The sequence below is a fragment of the Sinohyriopsis cumingii genome, chromosome 4 (assembly GCF_028554795.1).
Source record: "Sinohyriopsis cumingii isolate HCF-2022 chromosome 4, ASM2855479v2, whole genome shotgun sequence".
In the NCBI taxonomy this organism is placed as follows: Eukaryota; Metazoa; Mollusca; class Bivalvia; order Unionida; family Unionidae; genus Sinohyriopsis; species Sinohyriopsis cumingii.
Window position 1 is genome coordinate 147,876,021 of NC_142964.1, and position 27,094 is coordinate 147,903,114.

At 36.0% G+C, this 27,094-nt stretch overlaps 1 protein-coding gene across 1 annotated transcript in view; it reads left to right on the forward strand.

The window, feature by feature from the left end:
* LOC149802301 (uncharacterized) overlaps positions 1 to 27,094 on the forward strand; it is a 197,752-nt gene that overhangs the window by 149,713 nt on the left and 20,945 nt on the right. The window contains exons 7-10 of the mRNA XM_089956728.1: positions 8,971 to 9,211; positions 13,459 to 13,594; positions 17,466 to 17,776; positions 18,511 to 18,625. Coding sequence (XP_089812854.1) covers positions 8,971 to 9,211; positions 13,459 to 13,594; positions 17,466 to 17,776; positions 18,511 to 18,625 — 803 coding nt within the window. The remainder of the gene's footprint in view (positions 1 to 8,970; positions 9,212 to 13,458; positions 13,595 to 17,465; positions 17,777 to 18,510; positions 18,626 to 27,094) is intronic.

Below are 27,094 nucleotides of genomic sequence, written 5' to 3' on the forward strand. Positions count from 1 at the left end.
ACTTGATGCTTGTGGTTGGGCCTGAGGACTTGATGCTTGTGGTTGGGCCTGAGGACTTGATGCTTGTGGCTGGGCCTGAGAACTTGATGCTTGTTGTTTGGCCTGAGGACTTCATGCTTGTGGTTGGGCCTGAGGACGTGATGCTTGTGGTTAGGCCTGAGGACTTGATGCTTGTGGCTGGGCCTGAGAACTTGATGCTTGTGGTTTGGCCTGAGAACATGATGCTTGTGGTTAGGCCTGAGGACTTGATGCTTGTGGCTGGGCCTGAGAACTTGATGCTTGTGGTTTGGCCTGAGAACATGATGCTTGTGGTTTGGCCTGAGAACATGATGCTTGTGGTTGTGCCTGAGGACTTGATGCTTGTGATTGGGCCTGAGGACTTGATGCTTGTTGTTGGGCCTGAGGACTTGATGCTTGTGGCTGGGCCTGAGAACTTGATGCTTGTAATTTGGCCTGAGAACTTGATGCTTGTGGTTGGGCCTGAGAACTTGATGCTTTTGGTTGGGCCTGAGGACTTCATGCTTTTGGTTGGGCCTGAGGACCTGATGCTTGTGAATGGACCTGAGGACTTGATGCTTGTGAATGGGCCTGAGGACTTGATGCTTGTGGTTTGGCCTGAGGACTTGATGCTTGTGGTTTGGCCTGAGAACTTGATGCTTGTGGTTGGGCCTGAGGACTTGATGCTTGTGGTTTGACCTGAGGACTTGATGCTTGTGGTTTGGCCTGATGACTTGATGCTTGTGGTTGGGCCTGAGGACTTGATGTTTGTGATTGAGCCTGAGGACTTGATGCTTGTGGTTTGGTCTTAGAACTTGATGCTTGTGGTTGGGCCTGAGAACTTGACGCTTTTGGTTGGGCCTGAGGACTTGGTGCAAAAGTTGGTGTGTTGAGTTCAGCATCATCTACCTCTACCATATCACATGAACTTGCAAGGGTCTCAAGCACATAATTGGCATCATAACTTTGAATTGCCCATTGTAGAACCTGAAAAGAAAAAAGAAATAGTATTATTTACGAGAAAAGACATACTTGTAGTATATGTGGAGTATATTGGTGTAGTCAGAGGCAACATTTGATTATTAGATTTATGGCTATATGTCATGGAAAAGGAAGAAAGGGCACGAAGAAGTAATCTTATCCAGAGTCTTAGCCCCAGTCTCACGTTTCTCATGATGAAGCAACACTTGAAATTATGCATTCCATTCTACTTAAAATACACAACACAGTTACTCTGGCTTGAACAATTCTTTCTGTAACAAATATCTGTTTTAGAAAGATACAGTGTACGCAATAATTCGATCTCTGGGGTATATGGGGTGGGGTGGTGGTGACAGAGCTTGAGAAGCATTGGAATCGGTGTTAAATGTTTTTTTTAAGTGCAGATATTTTTGTTTCAGGACTAAAGTTACATTATGAACACTACATTGATGGAACTTAGAGTGCATAAAACTTACTGTTATTCTCCTCTGCATTCTGCCACCTTTTGAGATTGGCTCCATTTACACATTGTGGCTTCACAGTTGTGGACATTGTGCTGCTGTCACTGGCATTTATTAGTAGATTTTTTCCCCTGGCCCAGTGTTGGAAGAATGTCTGACACTGCTGTCAGCTTCATTCTTGCCATGGCATTTAAATATCCCATTTCTGCATGTCTTTCTGGATCAAGTTCATACTGATCTTTTGGAAAATGCAAGCTGTAAAGTTTAAGAGTTACTTGCCGAAGGTTTTGATCCATACCTTTCAGCAGATCTTGTCTTTTGGAAATCTAATGAAATTTCCATTTGATGCCTTACTCAAATTATTGTTGCATACAAATGCTGCTCAGTGCAAATCTTTGGAAATAAACTTGATTACAAGTAATGATAATCCTGCTACCCACAAGCACAACAAATCAACAGGAGGCTGAGCAATGGCTGATAGCTGCAAGTGATCCTGTGATGTCTTATTAATTTGGCCTTGTTTATACTCAGCAAATATGCAAATCAGGGCACTCTTGCAAAAGATTGCTTATAATGTCCAGTCTCTCCCTTTTGGTGTAACTAGCTTGCCCCAAAAATATAATGAATTGATCTTTGTGCAACAAATGAGTACTTTAATCACAATTTAAATTGTATATTTGATATTCCTTTAAGCAACATCATATTTGATAAATCTAATTTGATGAATCTAATTCAATATGATTAATTGCAACCTAACTTTTTGGCAGAAAGAAATTTATGTGAAAATCATCATGATTCATTTTAGTATGTGCTGTTAAAAATATAAATATCAGTATTTCAGTATCTTTCCCAAATTGAATTTGTAAAAAAATATCATCTAGATAAATTTGTTACTATAGTATTACTGTAGCAGTTATGGATCTCTTATTCCAGCATACATGTGAACTTCCTGGATAGGGTTTTTGTCCCAAGTTGATGGGTGTCTCCTATTCCTCAAATCACCTATGGGTTATCTCCTGAATAGGAAATTTTTTTACTGAAAAATTGTTGCATAGTTTTCACATTTCATGCAGTATGTTTATGGTACTGTGACTGAGCCTGCTTAATTAGGGAAAGACAATTTAATTGCTAATTTCAAGCAGCATAAAACAATTAACATCCTTTGAATTTGTCTGCAAGGTCAGTTGTCCATACTGTATGCAAGCAGAAGGATTAAAGGATTAAAGATGTTGATGGATTACTAAAGAGCTCAATCAAAATATGGAAGGTGTGTTCTGTTTCAGCGCCTAAAGTTGTTGAGATGGGTTAGAGTCTGTACTTTGTAAGAGTAAAAGTAATTTGGAAAGAACTGAGAACGTTAATTGATTATGGCTGGGTTACTCCAAAGATGAAGTGGCTTAAAATAGGCTTGGAATGACTTGGGCTTTTAAAGTTTGGCAAGATGTCTAAGTGTACATTATCCATCTCTCAGTGCCAGAATCTAAGCAACATAAATATTACACAAAATTCAGTTGTGGATGGAATCAATTTTAAGGGGCTTAAATATGCATTATGCATTTAATGTAAAGCTGATTTTAAAATATGTTACAGTGATATTACTTGTCATGCAGAAACCTCATCTCATAAAAGCATGTTAACTATGTTCTTAATGTACTATAACAATAATAATAATATTAATATGAATAATTGTTATATAAACTCACTGTTGTGAGCATCCACCTGCACAATGCAACCATTGACAATGATTTTTATGCAGAATACATGTTTGACACTACTATGAATGACAGCATTGCTAAAACTGATATAAACACCTTGTCAGGAGGTGGTGGGACAATGTGAGATCCCCCACTCCTTATGGTTTTTTGATGAAATTAATTGATAGAATAATGAAGATCTGAGCAGAGAGATAGAATAGAATAACATGAGCCCCCATATATAAAATATAACATTTTAATAAATTACATAAATACATTGAACTTAAACATGATGTCTGAATGACTCTCTTAGAAATAAAGTTACATGTACTAAATTTATGTGAAATTCAACAAGCCATTCTGTTATACTGTGCAAATTTCATCATACAATCAAGAGACTGATCGAACTCAGATTACCAGCATGTCAGCATCACCTTGTGTTTCCTGTCTTTTCCAAATCGCTGTTGGTGATAGGTTGGCATTGCTGTATTTCTTTTCAGTCTCTGTCTCTGTCTCTCACTCTCTCTTTCTCTCTCTCTCTCTATCCTTTTTGGATCTGAAAACCTGAATTTATGTCTTTTCTAGTGGCTCCTCACATTCTTAACTGGAACCGTGATATAATTAGACCTCTCAGATAACTATTACTGCCCCACTGTGGCTATAAATTACCCACTGAACTATGCCTGTCAACTCACTCCTAATGCTTACACCATCAATTCTTGGTTGAAAAGCATTCACAGCTTCATTTCACAATAAATTAATGACTTCACTGTTGTCCTAACTGTTACTTTGCTAATTAGTGATTTATTGACATACATTTCCAGATGTGGAAAAATAAATTTTCAGCATACATGATACAAATCATTAAAGACAGATAATTTACTTTTCACCAGAAATGCATGAAGTCTTTATGATAAATGATTTCTGTTACATACAAAACAACTAAATCCAGACTCAGTCATATAATACGTGAGTCATATAACATTTGACACAAATTGTACGCAAACATTTACCTCTGAACTCTAGGAAAAATTGATGTATGAATACAAAATGAATAAATTCAGCAAATAATTACAAACTTACATCAATGAACATATAATGTGTGCTGTTGAGACCGACCTTGTGCTTTATTCCAGACTCTCACCTTTCTATGAATTCAAAACTCTCTTGTGTCCCTCTGTTTCCAACACACACCCCTTAAACAGTTCAATGAGAAATGCTTATTATTTCCCAGAGCTAAATTTCTGGCTTTCCTCATAATTCTGCTTAGGAAATTTCTTAAAAGCCTGAATTCCATCTGGGAACACACATACCCTTGTTTAGCTTAGTCATTCAGGTTTACTTTCTTTACCTGCTAAAAATTAAATCACTCCCATCGAAGTCAGCATAATCCTTTATAGTCTACCTTTATTAATAACTCTTCTGGAAATAATCATTTTATGACACCTGTTTCAAATGGCCCAAGACTTTCTAACATTTTCCCTGGTTTGTCTCAACTGTGATCATTTTCCACTATTGAACTTGTGTTAACATTGGCATCTTGCATGTCTGACGATTATCGAACGGACCCTAATTAAAATTCAGTTCATGTCCCCAAGCTTGAGAGATTAACTGTTTACAAGCTGCCAAGTTATTGCAAGCCTAGCCAATACCTCAGTCTTAATTGTTGCGTGTCACACTGGCTAGGACAGAATGTGCTGCAAAATTATTCTACAAAATTTTGCACTATTACACACCATAAACCTTGCTTTAATCCTTCGTAAACATGAATGTCAACCAGACTAAGGTACAAACCGCTAAGTGCCATTGTAATCATAGAATGAATGAGGTCCCTGTCTTCATCTTTAACACTTGCAAGTGATAATTGCTTGACAGATTTGATTGTCATTATTAAAGAGGGGTGATAGTGATGATAATAATGACAACAAAGGTGTCTGCAAATTGGTCTTAAAGTTATTTTAAAGTTATTGAAAATCGTGTTATGGGCACAGATAATTAACTAAGTTGCCTTGCACAGTAATGTTAAAGCTTTGTCAAATTTACAGTATTTTCATGGTAAGATTGACACATCCTATGAAAGAGGTGTCAAAGAGGAAGCTTTTAAAATGGTGAAAATGATGTGCCCTCATTTATAAGAGAAATGACCATGTAGGTGTCCACTATAAAAATACAGCAGGTTACAGTGTTCCAATTTTCAATAGTAATTATGCAGTGTAAAACTAAAATAGTTCAAGGTTCAAGCCTAAAAATGGCACCTTTGGCAGACTCTATAAACAAGTGTGGTACAAAACCAGTCTCAAGAGAGATACAAAGATCAACATCTACAGAGCTGTCATATTAACCACCCTCCTACATGGCGGCACATCCTGGGTCACCCACAGCTGCCACCTCTGCCTCCTTGAATGTTTCTATCAGTGTGCTGCCTCCCCACCATCCTCAACATCCACTGGAGTGACTTTGTCACCAACACTGAAGTCCTCAAACAAGCAGGGATCGCCAACATTGATGCCACACTCATGAAGATACAGCTATGCTGGGCAGGGCACATCGTCAGGATGGAGGATCATCGCCTGCCAAAGACCGCACTGTATGGTGAGCTGTCCACTGGCGACCGTGATAGAGATATAGACTCCTTGAAAAAGACACTCATCACCTGTGACATCGATCACCAACAATGGGCATCACAAGCTGCTGACCGTGAAAGCTGGTGACATACAGTCCACTGAGCCACTGCCACTTTTGAACAAAAGACAGGTCATCTTGGAGGAAAAAAGATGCCAAAGAAAAAGCCGGGAACCATCAGCAGCACCCACCACAACCCAGACATCCCTGTGTGGACGGACATGCCTGTCATGTATTGGGCTTGTCAGCCACCAGCGAGTGTTCAGTAGATGTGGACATCTCCCTTCCTAAATCTTTGCAAGTAAAGTCAAGCCAACAGATGGTGTGGTGGTATGTTAAATACGGTACTTCAAATAATGAAAGTTGCTGAGTGATTGGAATTAATTACTGAAAATGATTAATGTAATTTTTCTATTTATGGGCAAACTGTCCGCAATACAACCCAATACATGACAGGCATGTCCATCCACAAAGGGATGTCTGGGTTATAGTCAGTATTATTTCTGACCTGATCAAGCTGGTTTTCATGTAGCTGGATGACAATGGTAAGGAACTTTGGAGGACAGCTAGCTTTTCAAGGATCTGCCACAGTCCAGTTGGCTGTGGCAGGCCACTGTGGGGGGTAAGGAGACAAGCTTTGGTTAGGCCACCTTTTCTATGCCCCTCTCCATGCAGAGCAAGGAGTTCTGTCTCTTGAAAAAGCTGCTTGGTCGCTCAGGCTGCTACCTGGTGATGGTGTCATCTCCGGATCAACATCAGACAGCCAAAGGCCTGAGTCGCCTGCATGTAGGATTGGGAATGCAGCTTCCAGTGACATCTTTTATCTGGTGTTTTTTCCCCTTTCCCATCGCTGCAGGGCTTGATAGAGTCGCATAGATGTAGGGGTTGACATAAACAGTAGATGGTAGACAGTTCCTTCATGCCTGAGCAATGGAGCTTTTAGGTGGAGTGCAGTCTGTGCAAACTAGCCCCACCCTTTAAACCTGGGGTTTATTTGCCATGGCCCAGCAAGCCTGGAGGATGGTGACAATGAGGTCCACAGGCCATAGGTTTTATATCAGAGTTTCCCTCTCCTAGGCAGATGGCCAACCATGGCTGAAGAGATCTGCCTTCCTTGCTATTTTGAACCATAGCTGGTTGACCACAGCAGCAGCCCAGTAATACATATGGTGTGCCCTGGTTGGGAACACTTGGCCATTGATCTGTAGAGACCTTCTGCCCTAGCCGTTGACTTCACTGTAGAAGTTCATAGGCCTAGTGATGCAGTTTTAACATCAACCCTTCAACGTTGTGTAGCCTGCCATCTGAAGCAGTGTACTGGGGTATGCTGGTAATGATACATTCTTGGAGGCAGACATGAGAGATTTGGGAGATGGATGAGGGCCAGTGCATCAGTCCACTCAGAGAGTGGAGCTGCCAGACAACAAAGGTACTACCTCTTTCCAGTGCCCACTATACCCCACCACCACACAATATAGGCTGATTCTAAAACTCGTAAAGTAATAAGTTACCTCTGACCTAACTTACGTGAATAATAATTACTTGTAATCAAAAGCAGTTTCCTTGAAAATTCACACAAAAGCATAGTTCTCGCATAATTTCCAGTCTGAAAAAATTCACACAAAAGGATATTCTAAATTTGGGAACTGAATATAATGATACATTCAGAATATCATCTGTAAAGAGTACAATTTAAATTAATCCCACTGAAACTTCTTGATCCATGCCAAATGGCATATCTTAGTTTCAGTTTATGACTGTAGTGTATATCCTAAACTAAATATATTTCCATTCGTATTCCAGCAGAACTTTGACAAACATAGGTATTCTATAATTGTTACATTGGTTTCTTGTTGATATAAAATATTCCAGATACTTAACATCCTTGAATATACTTATAATTGATAATGTTTGTGCTTTGTCCTGTCTGGCAAATGTTTATATGAAAGGTGTGTGCATACAGCGATTGACACAGAAAAGGGAAGTAAATCTTGGAACCATTTCTCATATCTTCAGACTTCAGTTTTCATTGCTTTAAGAGGCCAAACAATTTCTTTCACTTTTAGATGAAGAGAGATCCAGCTTTAATAAAATCCATGAACCATTTGAGAAAATGGATGAAAATTGTGCAAAATTAACAGAAAATATCACAAATGGATTGTCAGGTTATAGAAACAAGATACCAAACCTAACAGAAAATGATCTTGTAACCTCATTTAGTGGTTCATTTTGTCTGGGTAGATGTACCCAATTTCACAGTATAGGGTAAAATGCAAGATTTCTGTATCCCAAGTGCATTTTCCCCATTTGTTTCTCAACTGATGTTTTCACATGAACTGGGGGTGATTCTAGTCAAGATATTAAATATTTGGAATACCTTGGATATTATCCTAAGGATCATGTTACAAATAAGTATTTTATTTAGCATTTTTGAGAATGAAACAAATATGGTCAGTGGTAATTTATTTTTGTCTTTCAAGTTAACTTTCGACGTAAAACAACCAATACAAGATAGTCGATGATTATGTCATAGTTGTTTCTAGTGTCATTGTGACCATGAACACGGCTAATATGAGTGGGACCAGTTAGTTCCTGTATGTGTCTGATGTCACAAAGCCTGGACCCTAGGATACGTTGACTCATGCTTTTGTTCCTTGATAAAGTAAATAACATATCAATGGAAAACAGGGTCGAGGTTATATTACCAAAGGGCACAACTTGAAGATGTTTTTCATTTTGATAGATGGAGTAGATATGCAAATCAGAAGGTAAAATGGAAATAAGTCATATTCATAGAAAAAAGTGATTTCTTGGGCCAAAAAGTGATTCTAATCACTTTTTCACCTGCTGGTTTTATCAGAGATATCCACAACAACATGCACTTGCATAACCTGTGTCATGCTTTTGGGGTTGGAAACTTTGCCCCGGGTCATAACGTGGAAGCTGTCAAGCTTCCCACCCTGTAACCATTTATACATCAAGTGGTCATGAAGAGACAAATACACATTTACAGTGTTGCAACATTGGCACCTGGATCAGGCCTTGCCCTTGTAGCATAGGGCCCTGCCTCTAGTTGCATAGTGCCCTGCCTCTTGTAGCGTATGGCCCTGCCCCTTGTAGCATAGGTCCCTGCCCCTAGTAGAATAGTTGGAAGTGCAGGTATATGCAGTGTCATGCCACTGACCTAATTCTAGTTCACCATTGTACTTTTTCAGAAATTTAGTAATGCCAATGATGTCATGATGTCTTCCAAAAGTAATTCTTGTTGGTCAAGAACTAGTCCTTCTCCAGGTTACCTGAACCCTAAGGTCATAATGGTTTGTAAAGGCAACAGGGGAAAGGGCCTTGGATTCACTGTGGTGGGAGGAAGTGACTCCTCTATTGGAAATATTGGAATCTTTGTAAGAAGAATTTTTCCAGGAGGGTTGATAGCAGAGGATGGTCGATTGAAAGAAGGTGGGTTATGTGTTGCATCAGAGTGTAATAATGTTAGCAGACACAGGTATTATGATATGCTCATTTTTTTTTTCTTCATTTGCATTGTCAGAATTGTGCAGGTTTTTTCGATACTACATGGCTTCATACTGCACACCACGTGTCTAAAAATAGTTTTGTGTATTAAGAATTACTTTTTAAACAAACAATTTATGCTCATGCAATACACGCTGAGCTTTTGGTTTGTTATATTTGTTTGTGGATGAACTCGGCAAGCTGTTTTGTCCATTTTGAAAGTAGAGATATAAAGCTCAGAATGTGGATGAGTTCACTGAGTCACAAATTAAACTTTCAAACAGGCAATTGAATGAACATGGTATTTACAGTGTCCACAACAAACGTGAGAGATGTAGTAACTGAAAGTGCCATTCTGATAATTTGAACAGTTATTTAGGAGAAATATTTGTAACTTTTCACAAATAGAATGGTTCAGACTATGAACTGTGCTCTCTATAAAAAACATAGACAAACATGCTATGGCTAAGAGCTATCACACAGAGAGGTACCATTTTACAAGGCAGTCCAAACACTAAATTTGAGACAAAAAAGTAACTCATAGTTTTGGTAGGTCCTAAGAACATAAGAGCCAATAAGCCAAGACAATGAAGAAGTCTTATTTCCGCTCTCTAAATGAACTGTTACAGCACAGCTGCTTTGCAATTTTCCCCATTTAACTATTTTGATACAGGTCTATCGATAGAAGCAATACAAGTCATAACTGGGGTCCCTCCAACAGCAAGCATGCAAGCATGGCGCTCTATTTCCCACTTTCCCAACAATCAGATTGAAATCAATATCTCTTACATTATGGAGATCAGACAGACACTGATAATAGTTCAAGTTTGGTGACCTTTTAGAATTCCTGGTCCACTTATTTTTAGTAACCTATTAGATAAAGCCACAAATAACTCTTAGGGAGAGTTATAACCTATCAGATAAAGCCACACATAACTCTTAGGGAGAGTTATAACCTTTTAGATAAAACCACACATAACTCTTAGGGAGAGTTATAACCTATTAGATAAAGCCACACATAACTCTTAGGGAGAGTTATCATTAAAGTATTCAGAATATCATTTTTCCCTTATATTAACATGAAAGCAGTAATTATATGATTGGTGAATCAAAAGGTCACCAGAACATGATCTATCTGTGACTGTCAAGTTTTCTTATGAATAAGTAGACCACAGTTTTTAATTATTTGGATATCCTTATTTTTTTATACATTTTGTGAAAAAAGTTGTCACAACTTTGTTACCAGTTTTAGCTTGTTATGAAACCAAGTGTGCTTATGGTATGGTTCCATCATATGCTGTCTGTAACTGTACATTCTTTCATGGTTCTAGATCCATAATATGCTGTCTGTAACTGTATCATCTATCACGGTTCTAGATCCATCACATGCTGTCTGTAACTGTATCATCTATCACGGTTCTAGATCCATCATATGCTGTCTGTAACTGTATCATCTATCATGGTTCTAGATCCATCATATGCTGTCTGTAACTGTATCATCAATCATGGTTCTAGATCCATAATATGCTGTCTGCAACTGTATCATCTATCATGGTTCTAGATCCATCATATGCTGTCTGTAACAGTATCATCTATCACAGTTCTAGATCCATCACATGCTGTCTGTAACTGTGTCATCTATCACGGTTCTAGATCCATAATATGCTGTCTGTAACTGTATCATCTATCGCGGTTCTAGATCCATCATATGCTGTCTGTAACTGTATCATCTCATATGCTGTCTGTAACTGTATCATCTATCATGGATCTAGATCCATCATATGCTGTCTGTAACTGTATCATCTATCATGGTTCTAGATCCATCATATTCTGTCTGTAACTGTATCATCTATCATGGATTTAGGTCCATCATATGCTGTCTGTAACTGTATCATCTATCACGGATCTAGATCCATCATATGCTGTCTGTAACTGTATCATCTATCATGGTTCTAGATCCATCATATGCTGTCTGTAACTGTATCATCTATCATGGTTCTAGATCCATCATATGCTGTCTGTAACTGTATCATCTATCATGGTTCTAGATCCATCATATGCTGTCTGTAACTGTATCATCTATCATGGTTCTAGATCCATCATATGCTGTCTGTAACTGTATCATCTATCACGGTTCTAGATCCATCATATGCTGTCTGTAACTGTATCATCTATCACGGTTCTAGGTCCATCATGTGCTGTCTGTAACTGTAACATCTATCACGGTTCTAGATCCATCATATGCTGTCTGTAACTGTATCATCTATCATGGTTCTAGATCCATCATGTGCTGTCTGTAACTGTATCATCTATCATGGTTCTAGATCCATCATATGCTGTCTGTAACTGTATCATCAATCATGGTTCTAGGTCCATAATATGCTGTCTACAACTGTATCATGTATCATGGTTCTAGATCCATCATATGCTGTCTGTAACTATATCATCTATCGCGGTTCTAGATCCATCACATGCTGTCTGTAACTGTATCATCTATCACGGTTCCAGATCCATGATATGCTGTCTGTAACTGTATCATCTATCACAGTTCTAGATCCATCATATGCTATCTGTAACTGTATCATCTCATATGCTGTCTGTAACTGTATCATCTATAATGGTTCTAGATCCATCATATGCTGTCTGTAACTGTATCATCTATCACGGTTCTAGATCCATCATATGCTGTCTGTAACTGTATCATCTATCATGGTTCTAGGTCCATTATATGCTGTCTGTAACTGTATCATCTATCATGGTTCTAGATCCATCATATGCTGTCTGTAACTGTATCATCTATCATGGTTCTAGATCCATCATATGCTGTCTGTAACTGTATCATCTATCATGGTTCTAGATCCATCATATGCTGTCTGTAGCTGTATCATCTATCATGGTTCTAGATCCATCATATGCTGTCTGTAGCTGTATCATCTATCATGGTTCTAGATCCATCATATGCTGTCTGTAACTGTATCATCTATCATGGTTCTAGATCCATCATATGCTGTCTGTAACTGTATCATCTATCATGGATCTATATCCATCATATGCTGTCTGTAACTGTATCATCTATCATGGTTCTAGATCCATCATATGCTGTCTGTAGCTGTATCATCTATCATGGTTCTAGATCCATCATATGCTGTCTGTAACTGTATCATCTATCATGGTTCTAGATCCATCATATGCTGTCTGTAGCTGTATCATCTATCATGTGTTTTCCATCAGCAGTTGTTATGTTCAACTTCTTCTCAAAACCACTGGACCAGTTTCAGCCAAACATGTCACAGGATATTCTGGTGTTAAGTCTTCAATTTATATTCTTATCTAATCCTATTTAGATAGATTCTGCCATCCTTTTTTGCCTGAAATCTACCTATTTTGTTCTATTTTTCCCTACTTTTAAAATATTCAATCCTACTTTATCCCTGTATTTTTTTTTCTTCATAAAAGGGTGCTGGAAAGACTGTTTGTACCAAGATTTAAAGTTTTGAAAAGTTGCATGCTGGGAATTTTCATCAAGGCACAGTTACCAAGTGAGACATTGTGTACCAGGGAACAGATATTTATGCCATGAATACTTGTGGCTGGGGAATCTTGATCATGTGGTCATGTCCGTCCATCTATGAGATCAGAGAAAAATATTAAGCAAGATTTAAAAACAAAACACTCATGGTGAACCGATGAAGTTTCATATTTGTATCCATATGTAGATGACCAGATTAGATTTTTCAAAAATATCGTGGGTAATTAAATTTTTATGGCATATTAATATTCATTTTGAGATGACCCTCAAAGGTTATAATGACATTAAAGCAATTTTCATTTGCTTGGACATTTTTTAAACTATTTCAGTGGACATTTTGTTTTTTGGCACAAAAACTGCTTGAGGTATGCATGTTTGTTTCGATATGTAAATGACCTTCAATGATTTTTCATGCCATTATTGTAGTTTTAAACTTTTTCCACATTTTTGAATTTTTGGAAATGAGACTTTTGGTCTGCAGTCAGGGCAATTGTACTTTCCAAATATAAATCTAGTACTTTTTGTTGTCAGTTACATTTTATAAAAATTTATTTATTTTAACAAATGTTACCAAATATACCTATTTAAAAATAGAAGTTTCAGATGTAAAGTGCAGTTTCTGAAGTTTCTCCATCTTGTGATTTTAATAGATTGTATTTTGCAGGTGATGAAATTTTGGAGCTAAATGGAGAAAGCTTACAAGGTTTGAACCACAAAGAAGTCATCACCAGATTCCGTGCATTGAAGAAGGGACCAGTCACCATTACATTCCGTCATAGAATTAAATCACCCTGCAGCAGGTATATACAGGGATCCAATATGCTTTACTTAAAGATGATATATTGTTACATGTTTTTCAGAACTATTTCAAATTTTTAATAATAATGTATCCATAATGAATAGTTAGGTGATTGGATCTCATGGGTTTCCACTTAAGTCCTGACTACCCAGTATATCAGTTGAAAATGTCATACATGTCAAACTTCAGACGGCACATATCTAAATCTGAGTACATATCTAAATTTAGATCTATTGAGAATCTTCAGATTCTGAGTACATTCTGAGTACATATCTAAATTTAGATCTATTGAGAATCTTCAGATTCTGAGTACATATCTAAATTTAGATCTATTGAGAATCTTCAGATTCTGAGTACCGGTACATCTGAGTACATTCTGAGTACATATCAAAGTTTAGATCTATTGAGAATCTTCAGATTCTGAGTACATCTGAGTACATATCTAAATTTAGATCTATTGAGGGGATGATAATCTTGAGATTTTAGTCAAATTTGACATGTTTTGATGACTTTAAATAAAATCAAAACTTGTCTGAATTTATATAGTCTATTAAGATGTTTTTGCTGTTGGATAGGGAGGGGAGTATGGTAATTTCTGATCTTTTTCTGTGAAAGTTATTATTTATTTATTATCCCTGCTGTAGCTTGAGCACTCAGCTGGGCCATTGAACCAAAGAAACCACTTAGGAAGACCCCAAAAAGACTTGTACTACTCTTCTTTTCAGTGACTCTAGTGGAATGCCAGCCAATAATAATAATAATAATATTAATGTGGACTTAGTACAGAGTCTAATCTTTAGAAGCTCTAAGTGCTTTACAATATTAAATAACGCATAAAGGCATATACAACGACAAGATTACAAAAACAAACACCATGAAATTACAAAACAAAAACATGCTGACAATAATTAAGGAATCAAACATTAAGTCTTTAAATCTGGTCTTGTAGATTAAATAGGTGAGTTTTAAAAGCATCCTTCAATGCTATTATAGTATCCTTGTGCTCTAAACTCTGAATCAAACAGGTAGCCAGTGGAAGTTACAGAGCAGGTTGGAGGTGTGCTCAGTTCTTCCTACTCTAAGGATGATCCGAGTAGCTGTGTTTTGAAGTTTTTGTAGTAGATACTGAGACAAACCAGATAAAGTGAATTATAATAGTCCAGTCTTGAAGGTAATAAGGAACATACAAATATTTTAAAGGCATCAACTGAAGAAAAAAAATGAATGGAGCTGATGCGTCTCAGCTCCAGATATGCAGTCTTGCATATGTTCATGACATGTTGATATAATGAGAGTAAAAGTGACATCTAGATTTTGTATTATCTGTTTGAATTTAATGTTTGTATTGCTGATACTTACTGTTTGAGGTAAAGGACGTGAAAGAGAAAGTCTTTGTGTGGTGATCAGGATGGCCTTAGTCATGAAAAATATAATTATTTTTAAAGTGAAAACCTTTTATGACATGCTACATGTCTAACATCTGTACACCTTTGTCTAACATCATTTAACTAAGTACATTCACCCAGTTATTTAAAACAGTTTGAGAATAAGGGAGACAAATCACCTATTATCATAGTAAAATGTGAATCGTTTTAGAAGCACCATTTTGACATTTGAAATAATGTTAATAATTATAGTTTCAATAGGCTGTGAAACTAATATTCTAATGTTTGTTCAGATACAGTTTTCTTTCTTGAGAAGCTTAAATTATTATTGGTACAAATAACTCGAAGCTCACTCTTAAGGATGAAAATCTGCAAATTTATGGAAAAATACTTTTTAATTTTTTTTATAAAATACTAAAATTTAATAATATTTAATAATAAATTTTTTACAGAGTGACAATAAACTGAAAATTTGAACATACAAATTGAGAAATGCAGTATACATGATAGGAGCAATTCAAACAAAATACGGCCTAAATTCCTGTCATTTCTATCATATAATATGCAGTGATGTTGTCCTTTCTTCTCTTGAGTTGATGTCTCCCTTCTTCTTCTTATTTTCCCTTTGAGGGATTTCATCATTCAAAGTCTCTGGCTGTCTTCTTGCTAAAAATAGTTAATGCTTTTAACAAGAAGGCACTTTCAGGACACACGGTACTAATTGTACGGAAGAACTGTGAACCAGTCTAGAAATGGGTGAAGAAATAATAGAGTATTTATGGGTTGGTGGTCCATAATTGGTTAATAGTGAAAATTAAAATTTTAATAAAAATATCTTTTGAGAGCTTATCCTATATGTAATTTAAAAAAAATATAGACAAATTTCTACTGATGCAATTTTAGTCTTTTTACAGGCTTGACTCAGGAGTACTCAATAATGAAAGTAGCACCTGATTCATTTGGTGCAGAATCAATAACATGTGTTTCATGCACATGTATGTAAACAAAATACCGCGGCTCATATGGTGTTCTCCACACATAAGCTTGCACCAAGGTTAGATGTGCATGGAGAATTATAGGTCTCATCATCAGCACCCAGAAATTTTAAGTTACTGAATTTTGAATATGATGGTGTTTCCATATGTTTACTATTGGAGTTGAATTATTACTGTGTGTCCTTCAGTATTCAGTTTTTCTTGCCTTTTGACTTGGGAAGGCCAGACAGTATACAAAGGGACATTACCCAAATTATAATCATGTGAGGAAATTTAAGTTATAGTAGTTACCTTCCTTGATGTAGTTTGTTTACATATACAGCACTAGCAATACAAAAATACATTTATTTTTCCAGGCTATGTATACTGCTTTTGTATTTCATGTACAATATTAACTTTTGTGTTCAAGGATCAGTATAAGGCTGTAAAAATATAGTACCTTATCATTTTTGATAAACTTTTGTGTCATTTACATGATTATTTATGTGTACAATTGGATCTCAATCTACGAGAATCCCAAAGAATATTCAGACCTGAAGTTGTTGAAACTCCATGCATTTTGCAGCCCATTAATGGATAAATCATTACACTGTGGAGCTTTTATAGGCTGATTGTTTGTAGAAGTTTAGAAGATTATTTCATATTTTGTCCTGTAAAAGCAGAAAGAAAGGACTGGTACCTTGATATCTTTCACCTGATTTCATTAGAAACCTATTTTTGAGGATGCCATCTTTTATGTGACAATATAGTACAACAATTTTACTGAATAAAACTAATAAAATCCTACTATTTTCACAATTTATATTAAGTATTTTTTTAAATATATTATTGAACTAAAAGTTTAATAAAATGGCTGTTTTAAACAGCTATTATAAACATTCTATATTTTGACCACTCTGCATTCACTTTTCTATTTTCTCACCACTTTGCCCTCTTCAGATAGGGCATGAAGTCCTATAAAAATCTGAGTCGAGCTTGGACCCTGTAGATGATACTGTAATACATGGGGAGAATCCTTTACTTTCCATCATGCATGCATAAGAAATGTATTGCTCAAAATAGGAGTTCTTCTTTGACGAATATTTAAAAAATTTATGTCAGAATTAAATAGATCTTTAGTATGAAGCTTAAAGCACTATAAAATATAGATCACCCCATAATGTGTTTTTGATTCATCTGTATAAATAAGGTGAGACAGAAATATTCATTTTTTCCAGTGGTGGAGGCATGAACAGTTTTTAAGTTTTGAGTTCAAGTTTTTGTAATTCAGCCACTGGGCAGAATATGTGAACGTACAGACACAGATTAGACACCAGGTTCTGCAGAACATAAATTATATCTGCACATAAATTTTGATGCATGGGAGATTTGCTGCTGCATCCCAAAATAAACTCCCAAGAGCAATTAATTTATTGTCAGTGGTAAGCATTTAGAATTCGCAGTTTTGCACATGTTCACATTAATTGTGGTTCTGTTCAATGGTTTGTTTCAGTCCTGCCAGATCACCAATTATGACTCCAGCAGCATCCACTGATGGTAGTCCTGTTTCTACACCTGGACATTCCCCACATGGAAGTCTCGCTGATCTGCATGACTTTGCCAGCTCACAGGACAGTGACAGTGGAGTGTATGTTAATGGAGGACTGACATACAACATTTTGGATGTTCCAGAAGGAAAACACAAACCCATGTTCTTCCTTCCAGCACCATCATCACCAAAAAAATCATCCGAACTACCTAATCTAGACAAACTGGGTCCAGATCGTACTTCATTTAAACAATACGAGATAATACTTCAGAAAGGTAATTGGTCTCTACACTTTGAACAAGAAAGAATATATTACACTTTGTTTTAGCTGATGAACTTCTTGTGACTGAAGTAAATGTTTGATGTGCAATTCAATTTTTAATATTATTTGGTAAAATAATTTACAGGCCATTACCTTTGCTGGTTTCTGAATTAGACACCTTACATAAAACATACTATTTGTGTGAAGAAGCTTTGGTGTTTGCATACCTATGGACCTTTAAGTAGAGATTAATGGTAGCATATGTTTGATTTAAGAAGGTAGAAATTGAGCAAAGTTAAGTAGCTGCTTAGAACAGGTTCATTGCTTATGTAATTTTGTTGAAGGGATCTCCCAATTATTGTTGTATAAGGTAGGTGATTGCTTAATAAACATGATCTTTATGGTACTGTTGGCTTTAATTACTTTCATGAATGGATAGTGTTCCACATCTCCAAATAGACCAAAACTTAGTATTTGTGGCTGATCAAAAGATATGCTTTGCAATTTTAGAAATTTATCCACAAAAATTGTTGTAACCTTTGTACATTCACTCATTGTGCTGAGAAATTTTAGCCAAAGATTTCCTCCTAGCCACATTTTTAATCTATGCTGTGTGCCTGTTTTATGCTGTGTTAGCAATTTGTGAGAAATAGGTATACATTTTTAAAGGTGACAACCACAATTGTCCACATCAAAGGCATTAACGTGTCACTTATAATCATCTGGAGAAGAAATTTATTTTTTCAGAACAGGGAGTTGGCCTAGGAATTGCTGTGATACGAAAGTCCCGTGATGGCATCAGTGAAATCCTCATCCAAGACATTGCCCATGGGTCTACTGCAGAGAGGGATGGCAGACTAAAGTAGGTTCATGAAGTTTGCTTTTAGTTGTAATATTGCCTAATAATTTTCTCATATAAAATGAAGGGAAGAAAATATAGGCACTGTAAACCCACTATAGCATGTTTTGTTATAGCACAAATTCGGATATAACATGATTGTTTCATGACTCCCAAAATTTTTTATATTTGTTCGTTTATGAAAAATTAAAATTTATATTTTGCAAGTATGAAAATTAGTGTATAAAAAGTGAATTATCATTTTGGGGATGAGATTGTGCATGAATTCAGATAAAATAATGGTAGCATTATTCACAATATTTAACAGTAATGTCACTATTTTCTTGAAGAAGTGAAAAATTTCATGCAAAAATAAATAAGAATTTGATATAATGATTCGGTAAGATGTGATGCACTCTTGAAGAAACAATTGTCTTTTGATTGTATCTTGATATGTAAAAAAACGTTAAAAATTTCTATAATTTTTAATAATTTCATATGTGTCAGTAGTTTTCATCTTAGCCTAGTATTGAAAGATGTCAGCTCATTAATAAGTGTTAATCTTGTTATTATTGATCAGTGAATAATAAAAGCTAGTATGTCTTTTCTGTTTTCCTTCAATACATTCTGTGTACAGTTTTTCCTCGAAGGAAAGAAAAAAATTCTCATCTGAATTTATAAACAATTAAGCTAATCATCAATGTTAATCTCAGTACTTATGGTTGTTACAGTTACGGGGTGATGATATATGAAAAAAAATATGAAAAAAAAAACCCAAAACAAGAAAGCTACCAACATGCACATGTGGCTTCGTGGTATTATCAATTGTCATCCAGTCAGTTGACCAGTTGACCTATTCTGCATTTCCCATAAAAATGATTTTGTTATTCCTTCTTTATGTAGTTGTTCAAGCAAATAGGGGTAGAAGTGTTAATTAGTGTTTATCAAGCAAATAGGGGTAGAAGTGTTAATTAGTGTTTATCAAGCAAATAGGGGTAGAAGTGTTAATTAATGTGTATCAAGCAAATAGGGGTAGAAGTGTTAATTAATGTGTATCAAGCAACTAGGGGTAAAAGTGTTAATTAGTGTGTATCAAGCAGATAGGGGTAGAAGTGTTAGTGTGTATCAAGCAAATAGGGGTAGAAGTGTTAATTAGTGTGTATCAGGCAAATAGGGGTAGAAGTGTTGATTAGTGTTTATCAAGCAAATAGGGGTAAAAGTGTTAATTAGTGTGTATCAAGCAAATAGGGGTAAAAGTGTTAATTAGTGTTTATCATGCAAATAGGGGTAGAAGTGTTAATTAATGTGTATCAAGCAAATAGGGGTAGAAGTGTTAATTAGTATGTATCAAGCAAATAGGGGTAGAAGTGTTAATTAATGTGTATCAAGCAACTAGGGGTAAAAGTGTTAATTAGTGTGTATCAAGCAAATAGGGGTAGAAGTGTTAGCGTGTATCAAGCAAATAGGGGTAGAAGTGTTAATTAGTGTTTATCAAGCAGATAGGGATAGAAGTGTTAATTAGTGTTTATCAAGCAAATAGGGGTAGAAGTGTTAATTAATGTGTATCAAGCAAATAGGGGTAGAAGTGTTAATTAATGTGTATCAAGCAACTAGGGGTAAAAGTGTTAATTAGGGTGTATCAAGCAAATAGGGGTAGAAGTGTTAGTGCGTATGAAGCAAATAGGGGTAGAAGTGTTAATTAGTGTTTATCAAGCAAATAGGGGTAGAAGTGTTAATTAGTGTGTATCAAGATAATAGGGTAGAAGTGTTAATTAGTGTGTATCAAGCAAATAGGGGTAGAAGTGTTAATTAGTGTTTATCAAGCAAATAGGGATAGAAGTGTTAATTAATGTGTATCAAGCAAATAGGGGTAAAAGTGTTAATTAGTGTGTATCAAGCAAATAGGGGTAGAAGTGTTAGTGTGTATCAAGCAAATAGGGGTAGAAGTGTTAATTAGTGTTTATCAAGCAAATAGGGGTAGAAGTGTTAATTAGTGTGTATCAAGCAAATAGGGGTAAAAGTGTTAATTAATGTGTATCAAGCAAATAGGGGTAAAAGTGTTAATTAGTGTGTATCAAGCAAATAGGGGTAGAAGTGTTAGTGCGTATCAAGCAAATAGGGGTAGAAGTGTTAATTAGTGTTTATCAAGCAAATAAGTGTAGAAGTGTTAATTAGTGTTTATCAAGCAAATAGGGGTAAAAGTGTTAATTAATGTGTATCAAGCAAATAGGGGTAAAAGTGTTAATTAATGTGTATCAAGCAAATAGGGGTAAAAGTGTTAATTAATGTGTATCAAGCAAATAGGGGTAAAAGTGTTAATTAGGGTGTATCAAGCAAATAGGGGTAGAAGTGTTAGTGCGTATCAAGCAAATAGGGGTAGAAGTGTTAATTAGTGTTTATCAAGCAAATAGGGGTAGAAGTGTTAATTAGTGTGTATCAAGCAAATAGGGGTAGAAGTGTTAATTAGTGTTTATCATGCAAATAGGGGTAAAAGTGTTAATTAGTGTGTATCAAGCAAATAGGGGTAAAAGTGTTAATTAGTGTGTATCATGCAAATAGGGGTAAAAGTGTTAATTAGTGTTTATCATGCAAATAGGGGTAGAAGTGTTAATTTGTGTGTATCAAGCAAATAGGGGTAGAAGTGTTAATTAGTGTTTATCAAGCAAATAGGGGTAGAAGTGTTAATTAGTGTGTATCAAGCAAATAGGGGTAAAAGTGTTAATTAGTGTGTATCATGCAAATAGGGGTAAAAGTGTTAATTAGTGTTTATCATGCAAATAGGGGTAGAAGTGTTAATTTGTGTGTATCAAGCAAATAGGGGTAGAAGTGTTGATTAGTGTTTATCAAGAAAACAGGGGTAAAAGTGTTAATTAGTGTGTATCAAGCAAATAGGGGTAGAAGTGTTAATTAATGTGTATCAAGCAACTAGGGGTAAAAGTGTTAATTAGAGTGTATCAAGCAAATAGGGGTAGAAGTGTTGATTAGTGTTTATTAAGCAAATAGGGGTAAAAGTGTTAATTAGTGTGTATCAAGCAAATAGGGGTAAAAGTGTTAATTAGTGTGTATCAAGCAAATAGGGGTAGAAGTGCTAATTAGTGTCTATGAAGCAAATAGGGGAAAAAGTGTTAATTCATGTGTATTTGCAATTGACAACAGGATAGAGAAATGACAAGCTTGAAGCCCCAGGCAGGATTAAGTTCAGAGCTAAACAAATGAAATTGGCTTTGAGATTTAGTGTTCATAAGTCAAGCAGACAATGTGCTGGCCTTGAAAAGGTTCTTAACCAAAAATTTATAAATCAGTTAATTTACCTCCATTTTACAGGAAACCGATAGATTATTGATGCCTGCTCAAACATCTGCCATAAATACCCACTTAAATAAGTTTATGCACTGAGCCTAAGACATTGAGTGTCAGCAGTTTTGGTCATTGTCACATGCATGTAAAACAACCCTGACCCACCCACCCCACTCCCATCATCTTAACCTGTTCTATTTTCTGGCTTCAAATCATTCACCTATACACAGGAAACTGTCCTTCCAGTGTCAACACTGGTTGGGATAAAACCCATTGAAGTTATAGGGGTGGAGCAATTGGCCTTTATAATGAAACATTCTACCCCTCTGCTCTGCAGTGAATTAAAGTGATAATCATAAAACAAATGTCAATAAATAATTTTTTCTATTCTTTTGCTCTGTCCTTTAGAGAACAACTCATGATTTTTTTTTAAGAAACTGACTGGGAACTCATACAGGTGGATGGTTTACTCAAAAACTGGTTTCAGGCATTTTACATGTACACCTGTTCAATTCAAGAACATTACTAGGTCAATACATTTGACCTTTTTCAGCTGAATTACTTGTACTATTCAAACCTAAATACATTTTCCTTTTACATACTCTCAGTGTGAATTATGCATTTTATTTTCTGTCAAAAATCAGACCCTTTGGACAAATACAAATGTTGTGAAGAAAAATAACACCTATTTCATAAATTTGTGTGAATGCATTAGCAGAAATGTTTAGGGATGCGAATGGGCCTAGAAAATGTTTTTGTTTTTTTAAACAAATGATGCTTATTTATGCACATTTTTGATGGAATTACTATCGTGGAAAAAAAACCAGATTTGACTGATGAGTACATGCACACAAACTATTTATGCTTCTGTTACAGATTTTATATACATAAAAATAAATATGTAACAACAGTTTTAGGTACTTGTTTAATTTGGATCAAGTCAATTTTATAATATGCACTGATTTGAGATGGTAACTGTACCAATGAAGCAAATAAGTTTGTCCCTGCCTTTATTACACACACACACGCACGCCAGCCATTTTTTTCTGCTTGTATCATTTTATTCAGCTAACTGAATTTGTTATAGCACAGTTTGGTGTATAACATGGTCTTGTTTTATGGACCCAAACCATCATGTTATAGTGGTGTCACACCGTTATAATAAATGTACAGACTAAATAGTCAGTATTGAGGGGTGAATCAGTCATTTGTTTAGCTGTAATGGTCATAGACCAGCAGAGCTTATGGAATGGTCTGTTGACCATCAGTCTGTTAGCACAAGTTTGTTACTGCTACTCCTGCTAAATGACTTAGAGGATTGCCATGAAACATCACACATCACACACACACGCACGCACGCATGCATGCACACACATATTCCTCCTCTGGACTTGTTTTTTCTAAAAGAAAATACTGCTGCTTGGACATCCAGTATGTCCACCACAGCAGCAAATTTTGAAACTCCAATGTTATTATGACTTCCTGAATGGAGGGTTGTATCAGCATGGGGTTTTCACTAAAAACAATTTGTATGTCTAAATAGTCCTATATAAAATGGTGCAGATCTGACATCCAATGTGGCCACCATAAGAGCCATCTTGAAAATCTTGTCACTACTCCACATTTGTAAATGGTCAGATCAACATGGGATTTTCACTTGGTCAGATCAACATGGGATTTTCACTGAAATTCTTCTTATGTGAAGCCATATTGGGCCTAAGTAAATATGGTGTAATCGGATGTCCAATATGGCCACAACAGCAGCCATCTTGAAACTCTTATTTGTACTCTCACTTAAAGGACAGTCAGTTTAACATCAGTTTTCACCAGTGATGTCTAGATCTGATGTCTGCTACAGCTGTCATCTTAAAATGGTATTGCTACTCCTGAATGGATGGTCATATCAACATGGGGTTTTCACTGTAATATTTTTAATGATGTCTTGTTGGTCTCAAATAAAACTAATGCTGTTCAGACATCCAGTATGGCCACCACAGTATTCATCTTGAAATCATTTTATCGCTGTTATTCCTTTAAGACTTCTTTATGATGTCTAATTGGTCTTAGAAGGAAATGATGTCCGTCTGATATATAGTATAGCCACCATGGCAGCCATGTTGAAAATCTTGCTTTTGTTACTCCTCCAAAATGCATTCACATCGGCATGGGGTTTTTCACCCAAAGACTTCCCATAATGTCTTGTTAGTCCTGAATTAAATTGGTGCTGATGTGACATTCAACATGGCCACCATGGTGACATCTTGAAGATCTTGCTCATGCTACTCTTAAATGGAAAGACAGTTGGTCCTAAATGAAAATATTAAAAATTGACCCTCATTATATGGCTGTCTTAAAAATATTGTCTCTACTCCTTCCAAATGGTTGGCTATATCAGTATGGGGATTTTCACTTATAGATTTATTATGATAACTCGTTGGTCCAAAATGAAAATGGTACCAGTTGTACATTCAATAAAGCCACCACAATGGCTGACTTAAACTCTTGCTGTCACTTTTCTCCCTTTATAATGGATATTCATATTGACACGAGGTTTTCACCAAAATACTTCTAATAATATCTACTTGTTTTTTAAATGAAAATAGTGCAAATCTGGCATCCAGTATGTCCACCACAGCAGCTAATTTGATAATCTTTTCATTGCTGAAGAATATCCTGAATGATTTCAACACTCAGAAGGTCAAAACAAAAAATAGTCTCATCTTGAATTCCTAGAAGCTCGTTTTACCCAGTAGAGCATCAAACCCATCGCAGGAGTCATGTTTTGTTCTGTCTTAACTCTGATAGTTATAGACCAGAAGAGCTTATGGGATGGCCTGTTGTTCGTCATCGGTTGTCTATCAGTCTCTCTGTTAGCATAATTTGTTATGGCTACTTCTAAACTATTTGAAACACACACACACACACACACACACACACACACTGACACACATCCTATGGAAAGTCACTTCAACATTGGGTTTTCACCAGAAGATTTCTTATGATGTCATAGTTAGTACTAAATGAAAATGGTGCCAATCTGACACTCATTATGGCCACTATGGCAGCCATCTTGAAATCTTGTTATTGCTATTTGTCCTAAATGGAAAGTGATATCATTATGGAGTTTTTGTCAGAATTATGATATCTAGTAGGTCTCAGATGAAAATGTTGCTAATCTGACCTTAAACGTGGGTGCCACAATGAACTGTTATTAAAATTTTGTTACCTATTTTCCTGACTCAGGAAATTTAGTCATATCAGCATGGTGTTTTCACCAAAGTTTTCAGATGGTGTGCAGTTTGTTCTACACTTTGAATGATGTTGATTTTACATCCAATATGGCTGCCATGGTGGCTAATTTGAGAATTTTTCAGTCAAGAAGATTTCAACATGGCCGTTAAACAGATGAAATGGTATTGTCTTGAATATCTGGAAGTTCTTTTTGGGTGATAGAGCATTAGTCACTTTGAGGGACTTTTGTTTTTCTTGACTTTGAAGGCTATGAACAGAAAATACACAATGGGCATAATGTATGTCCATCTGTATGTCAATCCTGTATCAACATAGCAAATAGTATGAAAGGCAGTTAAAAGGTAAGGGAAGTAACTCTAATTCAAAATGGTGATGGCAAACAGGAATTGGACATAATAGATGTCCAATTGCTGAGCTCACCTCGACAGAAACTGAACATAGTTATCACTTTGGCATCCATGTGCATATCTGTATATGTCTGTCCAAGATCAAGCTGATAAGGATTAAACTGATTAAGCTGAATGCTACAAGTTTGTTACTTCAGTGTCTTGTACTTTTATTTTATTTAATGTTGTTGTTGTTGTTGTTTAACGCCATTTTTCAGCACACGATAGGCTATACATGGCGGCCAGTATTAATGGTGGAGGAAGAACCTGGGAAATCCCCAGAAAGAACCACCGACCCTCGAGAAGCTACTGGCAAGCTTTCTCACATACCCACATTGGCCGAATCCGAGACTTGAACCCACGCAGACAGAGATGAGATGGCAGTGATCCGTAACGGAGAGCGCTTTAGACCACTCGGCCACTCGGGGCCCCTTATTTTATTTAATAAATTACTTCTAACAATAACACTTGTTGCATTGAAACATTTGAAGTAGTACAGTTAGTGATTTCAGTTGTAGTAGTACAATTAGTGATTTCATTTGCAGTAGCACAGTTAGTGATTTCCGTTGCAGTAGCACAGTTAATGATTTCATTTGCAGTAGTACAGTTAGTGATTTCATTAGCAGTAGTACAGTTAGTGATTTCAGTTGTAGTAGTACTGTTAATTATTTCAGTTGCAGTAGTACATTTAATGATTTTGGTTGCAGTAGTACAGTTAATGATTTTGGTTGCAGTAGTACAGTTAATGATTTCAGTTGCAGTAGTACAATTAGTGATTTCATTTGCAGTAGTACAGTTAGTGATTTCAGTTGCAGTAGTACAGTTAGTGATTTCAGTTGCAGTAGTACAGTTAATGATTTCATTTGCAGTAGTAGTACAGTTAGTGATTTCCTTTGTAGTAGTATGATTAGTGATTTCAATTGTGGTAGTACAAATAGTGATTTCAGTTGCAGTAGTGCAGTTAGTGATTTCAGTTGTTGTAGTACAGTTAGTAATTTCAGTTGCAGTAATACATTTAGTGATTTCAGTTGCAGTAGTACAGTTAGTGACTTCAGTTGCAGTAGTACAGTTAGTGACTTCAGTTGCATTAGTATAGTTAATGATTTCAGTTTCATTAACCCCAGATTTTAAATCATATAACCTTTGCCCATTTGAGTTTGTGATATTTGTTGATTTGATGGTTTGTATTTGGAATGGGTATATAATGTATAATAATTTTCCTTGTTTAATATTGGGGACAAGAAACCAGAATGAAATCAGTTTACTGAAAACTGCATTTTAACTAAACATAGGAAGATAGCTGAATCACACATTTTTACTTTGCAAAGGCATACTTAAATCCTGGATAACAATAAATCTATTACCATGATAAAAAGTCTGATAATATAATATAATTTTAAAGTCTACCAACAAGTACAGGGTATTACCTTCATCAATCTGGGCAGTATTAATGTTCATTTTGGTTTCCAAATGATTACTTTTTGAGTTACAGTGACCATTGCAGTGGCCTAAATGGTAAAAGTGTCTGCTTTGGGTGCAGGAAGTCATGGGTTTGAAC